The sequence below is a fragment of the Rana temporaria genome, chromosome 5 (assembly GCF_905171775.1).
Source record: "Rana temporaria chromosome 5, aRanTem1.1, whole genome shotgun sequence".
Taxonomy (NCBI): Eukaryota; Metazoa; Chordata; class Amphibia; order Anura; family Ranidae; genus Rana; species Rana temporaria.
Window position 1 is genome coordinate 425415946 of NC_053493.1, and position 11368 is coordinate 425427313.

At 44.2% G+C, this 11368-nt stretch overlaps 1 protein-coding gene across 1 annotated transcript; it reads left to right on the top strand.

Moving 5' to 3' along the window:
- Positions 1-7706: 7706 nt before the first annotated feature.
- LOC120941389 (gastrula zinc finger protein XlCGF7.1-like) lies at positions 7707-10746 on the top strand. The gene is made up of 2 exons (XM_040354730.1): positions 7707-7733; positions 10033-10746. Exons 1-2 carry the CDS (start codon positions 7707-7709, stop codon positions 10744-10746), a joined length of 741 nt encoding a protein of 246 aa, XP_040210664.1.
- Positions 10747-11368: the final 622 nt, after the last annotated feature.

The following is an 11368-nucleotide window of genomic DNA, read 5'->3' on the forward strand; positions in this document are numbered from 1 at the left end:
TTTTTATTCTATTATACTCTTTATGTGCATTGTATTGAAGTTTCGTAATTACAGTTATATAACAAACTGGTCAGACACAATTTGCATCATGGTCACCCCCCTGTTGTATGCTTCATACAAAGTCCCAAACCTCTTTCTTTAATGATTTGTCAAACAGGGATGGAGGCATTGTACCTATGGGTCCTATGCTCCATATAAAGTCCCAAATCTCCCCTTTCCCTCAGGGTCAGAAAATGTCCTCACCTATGTGGCCGGAACATTCTCTTCATTTTGGAGATGTGGGGGGGGGGGGGATAGGGGGGACGAGTCCCCCATGGATAGTGAAGGGTAGTGTAAGCCACGTTAAGGAAGGCTTACACTACCCTTCACTATCCATGGGGGACTCGTCACCAGGGACTGCTTCCTTTGTTGGCCATTCCATCGGCATCCTGGGGACTACCGCCTCAGCTCCCAAGGCTGATGACCTGGCCGGCCCTTGTTCTCCAATCCTGGTACCCAGACTCATGGTTGGTCTGTAAGTATTAGCGGGGGACTTACTCTTGTACAACTCCTCGATACAATACCCAATTTATTACCTTTCATACCCTTATAGACATCTACACTACATCTGCTCCTGAGGAGTGGCAGTTTAGCCACAAAACACGTCAAGCTATTAGATGCCCCCCATATTACTTTTATATAATATCAACAATATGTTCCAGTGGATTCTACCAATTTCAATTATGTTTTATACTGTGGAGACAAGCACAATGAGTCTGGCGTTTTTATGATGTTACCATTGTTAAACCAATATGTTGCTATGCCAATATGTCACTATATTACTATTATATGGAATAAAATGTTTCTGTATTTTATTAAATTGGAAGGTTTGTTATTATGCAAGATATATGACGGTTATTATAATGTTTTACCTACCAGACATCATTGTGTCGTGTTGCCTCCCTGGCTGCATGTTTCATATAAAGTCTCAGACCTTGCTCCTATATATCTCAATTATCGGGGATGGAGGTACAATCCAATGTCCTCATATAAAGTCCCAAATCCTCTTTCTTTTTTCTTACATGATAGAAGCCCTCATATTATCCCCCATAGATCCCCATTCTAATATTGTACAACCAGTACAGTCCAGATAATTCTCTGTTATCAATTATTGGTCCACAGGGATACCAGTAACGAATGAGGATGGAGGAGGACTGGAGTCACATGACTGAGAGGATTTTAAACCTCACCCTGGAGATCATCCACCTGCTGACCGGAGAGGTGAGGAGGATTCTGAGAGGTCACATGACATCACTCTTATCTCTATTAATATTACACAGACCTGACCGGAGAGGTGCGTAGGATTCTGGGAGGTCACATGACATCACTCTTGTCTTTATTAATAATACAGACCTGACCGGAGAGGTGAGGAGGATTCTGGGAGGTCACATGACATCACTCTTATCTCTATTAATAAAACACAGACCTGACCGGAGAGGTGAGGAGGATTCTGGGAGGTCACATGACATCACTCTTATCTCTATTAATAAAACAGACCTGACCGGAGAGGTGAGGAGGATTCTGGGAGGTCACATGACATCACTCTTATCTCTATTAATAAAACAGACCTGACCGGAGAGGTGAGGAGGATTCTGGGAGGTCACATGACATCACTCTTATCTCTATTAATAAAACACAGACCTGACCGGAGAGGTGAGGAGGATTCTGGGATTCTAACATGATATTCCTATTGGTTCCCCAATACAGAGATTTCCTCTTGTGAAGTCAGGTGATCACATGACCATCACAGTGCCTCCATGTGACTCCCTAAAACCTGAGAGACACAACATGGAGAAGATTCTAGAAGTCACCAAGAAGATGATGGAGCTGCTGACAGGAGAGGTGAGGAGGATTCTGGGAATTCTGGGACATTATCCAGTAACAGACAAGGGGTGTGTCTGGATGGTGACTGTATCATTGTGTGTGTCAGGTTCCTATAAGGTGTCAGGATGTCACTGTCTATTTCTCCATGGAGGAGTGGGAGTATTTAGAAGGACACAAGGATCTCTACAAGGACGTCATGATGGACAATCAGCCGCCCCTCACATCACCGGGTAAGAGGAGACTTTATTGTAAAGGAGAGAGCAGTACGGAGGCTCCACCTAGATCCCCCATCATCTGATAAACACATAGAAACAATGGATCCAGTCAGTGTGTGTGTTTCCTACAGATGGATCCAGTAATGGGACCCCACCAGAGAGATGTCCCCGTCCTCTGTATTCCCGGGATTCCACACAGGAAGATCAGGTTGGTGGGATGAAGCATCTAGAACATGAAAATGACTTGTGGAGGTGGTGTATGGATCCTACAAGATATTTTCTTGGTTTAGGGTGAAGATCTGATGAACATGAAAGTTGAGGGTGAAGTAGAAGAGACGTATGTGAGGGATGATCAGCAATATACGGAGGAGGCTGGAATGACGAGGACATTCATAGAGGAGGACACTTCTACAGAGAATAGCACAGGTGACCCATAATATATTCAGAGAGTAGTATGGAGGCTCCACCTAGATCCCCCATCATCTGATAAACACATAGAAACAATGTGTTCAGTCAGTGTGTGTGTTTCCTACAGATGGATCCAGTAATTGGACCCCACCAGAGAGATGTCCCCGTCCTCTGTATTCCCGGGATTCCACACAGGAAGGTCACACCATCCCCCACTGTTACAAGGTTGGTGGGGTGGAGCATCTAGAACATGGACTCGTGGAGGGGATGTGAGGATTTTATATATGTGATGTCACATTATTAACCCCTTCCCGCTGAGCGTGCGCATATATGAAGCCCCACCGGACTGGGTGTTTTTCCATAGGGCTTCATATATGGGTATGTGTCTTTGTGCTGGGAGCGTACTGCAAGGTCTCACCGTCAGCCCCAGGTCTTGTACTAATGATTGGGTCCTGGAACTCCTGGTTCTGGGTCACCTGATCACTGTGACGCCCGCCCCCGTGTTTTCTCTCTTTGAATGGAGGAGAGAAATGCATTGTATCTCTCTCTCCTTGCAGAGACAAAAAAAAACTGTGTGTAAAATAAAAATGAATAATAATAAAGGTCAGTGCCGGGGTTAGTGTTTAGGTCTGTTTTTATTTGTGTAGATTTAACCACTTCAATACCCAGCCATAGTCATTTGACGTCCACAGAGGGGATCTCCCATCCTGGGTGGACGTCATATGACGTCCTGGGCTTTGTGCGGTGATATCTGAATGATGGGTGCAGCTACTCAGATATCCTTCTCTTCTGCCGGCGATTATGTTCACACTAAGAACGATCATAGCGGCACCTCCCCCGCTTGATCGTTCTTATAGGCGGCGGGAGGGGAGCTTCTCCAGGCTCTCCCGTGCCATTGGGGGCCCGGAGAATGAATCGTCTGGCGCCAGATGGGAAGCATAGAGATGACTGGTGACCGTCGAAGGCCCGGGCGCGATGTGATGACGTCACGCCAGGTTCTCAGAAGTAAACAAAGCCACGATTGCGGCTAGTAAGCATGAGACCGATGAATTTTTTTTCACAATCTCATGCTTTCCAGCCTGGAGGAGAGATGTGGGGTCTTATTGACTCCCCCGCATCTCTTCATAAAGAGGACCTGTCACACACTATTCCTATTACAAGGGATGTTTACATTTCTTGTAATATGAATAAAAGTGACCAAAAAAAATGTTAAAGAAAGTGCAAAAAAAAAGAAAAAAAATGAATAATAAAAAAAAATTAAAACGCCCCTGTCCCCGGTAGCTTGCGCTCAGAAGTGAACATACACGTAAGTCCCGCCCACATATGTTAACGCTGTTCAAACCACACATGTGAGGTGTCGCCGCGTGCGTTAGAGCGTGTGCAACAATTCTAGCACTAGACCTCCTCTGTAACTCTAAACTGGTAACCTGTAAAAAATTTAAAAGCATTGCCTATGGAGATTTTTAAGTACCGAAGTTTGGCGCCATTCCATAAGTGTGTGCAATAATTAAGCGCGACATGTTAGGTATCTATTTACTCGACATAACATCATCTTTCATATTTTACAAAGAAATTGGGCTTTACTGTTTTGTTATTTTTTAATTCATGAAACAATTTTTTCCCAAAAAAAGGCGTTTGAAAAATGATTGCGCAAATACCGTGCAAGATAAAAAGTTGCAATGACCGCCATTTTATTCCCTAGGGTGTCTGATGAAAAAACATATATAACGTTTGGGGGTTCTGAGTAATTTTCTAGCAAAAGAATGATGATTTGTACATGTAGGAGAGAAGTGCCAGAATAGGCCCGGTATTGAGGTGGTATAAAAGCCCGGTATTGAAGGGGTTAAAGAAATATATAATTTTGTAATTAGTATTAGTGTCAGTGTGTTTTAGTTAGGATAAAAAAAGTAAAATGCGCAGTATTGTTTCTGGGCTGTACTACGGGTACAAACAACAACTAACATACACATATGTGACATCGCTGCGATCCTCAGGAGCAGGAACATTTATTTTGTGTTGCTCTTTGGTGGAAAGTTATGGTAGTATCAAGAAACATACAGCTACATTTAAAAAAATAACGTTTTTATTTTTTTTACTATCTTGTGGTAGTTTTATTTGATAATAAAATTAATCAGCAGATATCCATAACTATTTACCGCCCAATGAAATCCCAATTTGCCCTAAAAACAACGCGGTATAATCCACCTGGATACACAAAGTCGTTATGATGATATGTACGGTTTTACTAGCACATGTCAAAGTTGCAAAACTGTGCTTAGGCATTAACATTTGTTTTACCATAAGTCGGGAAGGGGTTAAAGCTTATGTTTTACAGACGATCTTTTCTCGGATTTTCTTGGTGTAGAGTGGAGAACCAATCGATATAGAATTTGAGGTGAAATCAGAAGAAGAAGAAGAGACGTATGTGAGGGATGATCAGCAGTCTATGGAGGAGGATGGAATAACGGGGACATTTATAGAGGAGGACACTCCTACAGAGATCAGCACAGGTGGGTCATTAACACTAAATCCATTCCTCCACCCATACTGCTCACTGATTGGTCCAGAGTAGGGCGGGTACTGGGTGATATCATCCTGTAATCCCCTGGTCTCTTTCCTGAGCTGTGTTCCCCGTCCTGTATTCCTGTATTTCTCTCGGATAATCTTCCTTCTCTGTGCTGCAGACACAGTTCATGTCTCTAGGATGGATTTATGGAGATTCTGGGGTTCAGCTGGTAGTAAAATGTTGATTTTCTCCATAGGCATTGCTTGTCTTAGTCATCTGGGGTATGTGTCTTACATTGTGTCCCATCCCCGGATCTAGCAAGATCTGTGACAGAGGAATTCTCCCGGGGTTACTAGTTCTGATGTTTGCTGGCAGTGCCGGGTGGAGGGATATGTCTGTATAGTCTCAGACCCAAGACAAGAAGAACTCTCCACACAGTATAGATCTATAATAGGGATGAGCTTCGAGTTCGAGTCTTACTCATGTTCGACTGGAACATTGCCTGTTCGCCGAACAGCGAACAATTTGGGGTGTTCGCGGCAAGTTTCGAAAAGCCGCAGAACACCCTGGAAAAGTCTATGGGAGAAATCTAAAGTGCTGATTTTAAAGGCTTATATGCAAGTTATTGTCATACAAAGACGCCCCCCTGATGACGTGGTTACCCACGAAACATATGTCGGAGGCAGTCTGACATCCCCGCTCACCAGCTGACCCCGCGCTCTTACTCTACAGCTACGGACCCACTGTCTGCACACAGAGACCGGTGAGAGTTCAATCAGGTCCTGTCAGAGACGCATGCAATCCTAGTGCCGGGCAGGCACTCACAAAAGTAAGGGGCCAATCAGCGTTTTTTATGGTTTTAAATTTTAATAAATGGTAATGCACTATTAGCTTCTCCTGTTTGTTTTGGGTGATGGAATCCTGGATATCAATGGCCGCATGATAGCAGCAGTCTGAACGGTGGTGTACAGTGTGCAGGCACTTAGACCTGCTCAGCTTTAACGACCCACTTTTTAATTAAAGGGGCCACTGCATCTGGTAAGCATATCCCTTGTCAAGAGCACATCGGGTGAAGTCTCAGTAAATGGTGGTGGCTGCAGTATCACATAGACTCTTTTGCATGATTTTGGATTGAATTCACCTGCGAAGGCAATCACCTATGGACTTTGTTTTTTCACTTGATGCATCCTTTTGAGGTGTCATTCAAGAGACACGTCATTGTTGACTTTGCTCATTGGACACATTTTCTATCACTTAGTTGTTGTATTTAATAACTCACCTGTGTATGGTAAATCACTGTATAGTAACGGTAGAGACATAATTCATTTTATATTGTTACATTTGTATTTTGTCCACTGGAGTGTTTAAATTAATTTATTTACTTTAATCATACCATTGCGATCCTCCCACTGAGAGGTATCGCAATATTGGTATTAATATTAATAGCGCCCTCTTCCACTCTCTATTGTCATAAAAAGGGTTTGGGGACCCGGGTCCTGCCCCAGGGGACATGTACCAATGCAAAAAAAGTTTTAAAAAACATCAGTTTTTTCGGGAGCAGTGATTTTAATAATGCTTAAAGGGAAACAATAAAAGTGAAATATTCCTTTAAATTTCCTGGGGGGGAGGTGTCTATAGTATGCCTGTAAAGCAGCGCATGTTTCCCGTGCTTAGAACTGTCCCTGCACAAAGTGTCATTTCTGAAGGATAAAAAGTCATTTAAAATCACTGCTCCTGAAAAAACTGCCATTTTTAAAACTTTTTTTTGGATTGATACCCTGGGGCAGGACCCGGGTCCCCAAACACATTTTAGGACAATAACTTGCATATTAGCCTTTAAAATTAGCACTTTAGATTTCAAATATTCGAGTCCCATAGACTTTAATGGGGTTCTAAAGTTCACACAAACTTTTGGTTCTGGTGCAAACCGAACTGGGGGGGGGGGGGTGTCCGGCTCGTCCCTAATCTATAACATCTCTCACTTTATTACATAGAAATATCTGTCACACACATCATTAGACATGCACAGTGTATCTCCTCTGCAATTTTAATTTTAACGTCCAATTTTTATTTCGTTTTAGTTGTATTTTAGTCATCTGAATTGTTTTAGTTTTCGTTGTATTTACTCAACTAAAATCTGCAGTACGTTTTAGTCAACTAAAATTTTTATTTATTTTTTCCGGTAAATTGTAATGCATTTTTTCGGTAAAAAAAATAGCAATCGGTGTATATTGAGTGGTTTGTGCAAAAGTTATAGCTTATGCAAAATAGGGGATAGATTTAGAATTATGGGATATTATTTTTACTAGTAATGGCGGCGATCTGCATCATTGCGGCGGACACATCGGACACTTTTGACACATTTTTTTACCATTGACATTTATACAGAGATCAGAGCTATAAAAATGCACTGATTACTGTGTAAATGTCACTGGCAGTGAAGGTGTTAACACTAGGAGGCGATCACAGGGTTATATGTGTTTCTACCTGTGGGGGGGGAGGGGCTGACTGGAGGAGGAGAGAGATCGCTTTTCCTGATTGCTAGGAACAGCAGATCTGTCTCTCCTCTCCTGTCAGAACGGGGATCTGTTTACACACACAGATCCCCATTCTTGCTCCCGTGGCCACAATCTCGGGTGTACAACAGACCTCGCAGCTGCCTGCCAAACGCATCGGGTCCCCTGCAGTGCAGCGGGCAAGCGCCTGCACCTGCTATGGCTCTTAAAGGAGCCAACATACCAGTATGGTGATTCGTTGGAACGAGCCAACCCTCTGACGGCGGCTGGTCGGCAAGTGGTTAATGTACTAGTGTTATAAGCTGGGGTTGGAATTGTGTTTGCTGATTTAGAAACGGCCAGCAGAGGGCACCAAAGAGATAATGTGAATGAGTGCAATGTGTGGAACTGCATAGGAAAGGGAAAGGATTGATGGGAGCCTGCTTCTCTCAGCCAATACAGCTTGCCGATAGAGTCAGGGGGCTGGGCTTTAAGAGACAGGCGGCGCTCCAAGGAAAGCAGAACTTCAGTCTCTCTCTCACATTTTTGTTCTGTTTTCGTTCATTAACCAATATCGGAGCAGTTCTGTTATATCTCATATCTGGGTATTATATGAGCAATTTCCTATTTACTTATTTCATAGTGGTTTGATTTTATATCTGATGATTTGATTGGAGCACAAACTTTTACATGTTGATAATAATCTTTGGAACCTTAAAAAAGAAAGTGATAAAGAGGGAGGAGTCAATAATCCAATGATGGTGGTCTTCAGGATCAGTCCATTCTTCATCTTGGTTGTTCTTCCCACATCCTCACTCTCTGACCTCTGGTGGGGCTCAGCCCCGCTGTTATTCATGACTAAATCATGGACTAGATCAGGGAGTGCAGGACTTCTTGTGTTGGGAAGATGGCAATGAGTGATAGAGGGGGTGGGGACACTTATCCTATAATCCCCTCATCCCTCTCACTCTCTCAAATGACAGTTCTTAAGCCCTGTACACACGATCGGTTCGTAAATTTTTCTTATGGATAAAAAACGATAGAAAAAAACGATCGTCTGTGGGGAAGTCCATCGGTCAAAAATCCATGCATGCTCAGAATCAAGTTGACGCATGCTCGGAAGCATTGAACTTCATTTTTCTCAGTACGTCGTAGTGTTTTACGTCACCGCGTTGGACACAAACGGATTTTTGACCAATAGTGTGTAGGCATCCCTGATGAAAGTCAGCTTCATCGGATATCCGACGAAAATATCCATCGGATTAGATTTCATCAGATTTCCGATCGTGTGTACAGGGCTTCATTGTGTCCTCACTCTCTGACTAAGGTCCATGAATAAAGAAATGATCTGGTAGGAGATCAGAGGAACCATTTACTAGTTACCTTGAGGGGGGAATTGTAAGATCCTCAGAGACAAAGCTGCCTGATGTGGGCGGAGTCCTGGTTTAGGGGAACCAATCAGCTCATGTCTAGTAATAATCTTTGTATTTCTATTTTAGTAGATGGACGGGAGATGAGGAAAACCTCAGAGGACTGTCTCACTTTGTCTCCAGACTGTAAAGTAGAAGATGAGGACATCACACAGTATAGTCCAGGAGAAAACCCGACTACCTCAAATGTCCATCCGGCACCACACAGTGTAGATGGACCATCGTCTTCCTCTTATCCTGAGGAACCTCAGACTGTGCGGGACGGTGCCGGACCATCGTATTCCTCTTATCCTGAGGAACCTCAGACTGTGCAGGATGGTGCCGGACCATCGTCTTCCTCTTATCCTGAGGAACCTCAGACTGTGCGGGACGGTGCCGGACCATTGTCTTCCTCTTATCCCGAGGAACCTCAGACTGTGCGGGACGGTGCCGGACCATCGTATTCCTCTTATGCTGAGGAACCTCAGACTGTGAGGGACGGTGCCGGACCATCGTCTTCCTCTTATCCTGAAGAACCTCAGACTGTGAGGGACGGTGCCGGACCATCGTCTTCCTCTTATCCTGAGGGACCTCAGACTGTGAGGGACGGTGCCGGACCATCGTCATCCTCTTATCCTAAGGAACCTCAGACTGTGAGGGATGGTGCCGGACCATCGTCTTCCTCTTATCCTGAGGAACCTCAGACTGTGCGGGACGGTGCCGGACCATCGTATTCCTCTTATCCTGAGGAACCTCAGACTGTGAGGGATGGTGCCGGACCATCGTCTTCCTCTTATCCTGAGGAACCTCAGACTGTGAGGGACAGTGCCGTACCATCGTCTTCCTCTTATCCTGAGGAACCTCAGACTGTGCGGGACGGTGGCGAACCATCATCTTCTTCTTATCCTGAGGAACCTCAGACTGTGAGGGACAGTGCCGTACCATCGTCTTCCTCTTATCCTGAGGAACCTCAGACTGTGCGGGACGGTGGCGAACCATCATCTTCTTCTTATCCTGAGGAACCTCAGACTGTGCGGGACGGTGCCGGACCATCGTCTTCTTCTTATCCTGAGGAACCTCAGACTGTGCGGGACGGTGCCGGACCATCGTCTTCTTCTTATCCTGAGGAACCTCAGACTGTGAGGGACGGTGCCGTCCTTCCAACACATAGGAGGCTTTCCTGTACTGAGTGCGGGAAGTGTTTCAATTTTAAAAGTTCTCTTGATCTGCATATAAAATCTCACACAGGTGAGAAGCCGTATTCCTGTCCTGAGTGCGGGAAATGTTTTTCACAGAAGTCCAATCTTTACAGACATCAGAGATCTCACACAGGGGAGAAGCCGTACTCCTGTCCTGAGTGCGGGAAATGTTTTTCACATAAGTCTGATCTTTACACACATCAGAGATCTCACACAGGGGAGAAGCCGTACTCCTGTCCTGAGTGTGGAAAGTGTTTTTCACATAAGTCTGATCTTTACACACATCAGAGATCTCACACGGGGGAGAAGCCGTATTCCTGTCCTAAGTGTGGGAAATGTTTTTCACAGAAGTCCAATCTTTACACACATCAGAGATCTCACACAGGGAAGAAGCCGTACTCCTGTCCTGAGTGCGGGAAGTGTTTTTCAAGGAAGTCCATTCTTTACACACATCAGAGATCTCACACAGGGGAGAAGCCGTATTCCTGTCCTAAGTGTGGGAAATGTTTTTCACAGAAGTCCAATCTTTACACACATCAGAGATCTCACACAGGGAAGAAGCCGTACTCCTGTCCTGAGTGCGGGAAGTGTTTTTCAAGGAAGTCCAATCTTTACACACATCAGAGATCTCACACAGGGGAGAAGCCATAGACCTGTCCTGAGTAAGGGAAATGTTCCTCACTGATATCCTATCTTCCTGTACATCAGGGTACAACCCAACCCTCATGCCGCGTACACACCACCGTTTTTCGGACTCAAAAAAATTACGTTTTTTTTTAAAGTCATTAAAATACAATCGTGTGTGGGCTCCAGTCATTTTTCACGATCTAAAAAATTGGCATTAAAAATTTCTTACATGCTCTATTTTTTCGCTGAGTTTTTAACATTGTCGTTTTTAAGGTTGTAAAAAATGGTCGTGTGTGGGCTTTAACGACGTGAAAAAAATGTGCATGCTCAGAAGCAAGTTATGAGACGGGAGCGCTCGTTCTGGTAAAACTAGCGTTCGTAATGGAGATTGCACATTCGTCACGCTGTAACAGGCTGAAAAGCGCGAATCGTCTTTTACTATCACAAAATCAGCTAAAGCAGCCTAAAGGGTGGCGCCATCCGCATGGAACTTCCCCTTTATAGTACCGTCGTATGTGTTGTACGTCACCGCGCTTTGCTAAAGCATTTTTTTTTTCACGATCGCGTGTAGGCAAGGCCGTTTTAATGATCGGGTTGAAAAAAACATCGTTTTTCTAGACCCTTAAAAACGTCATTTTTTAGAACC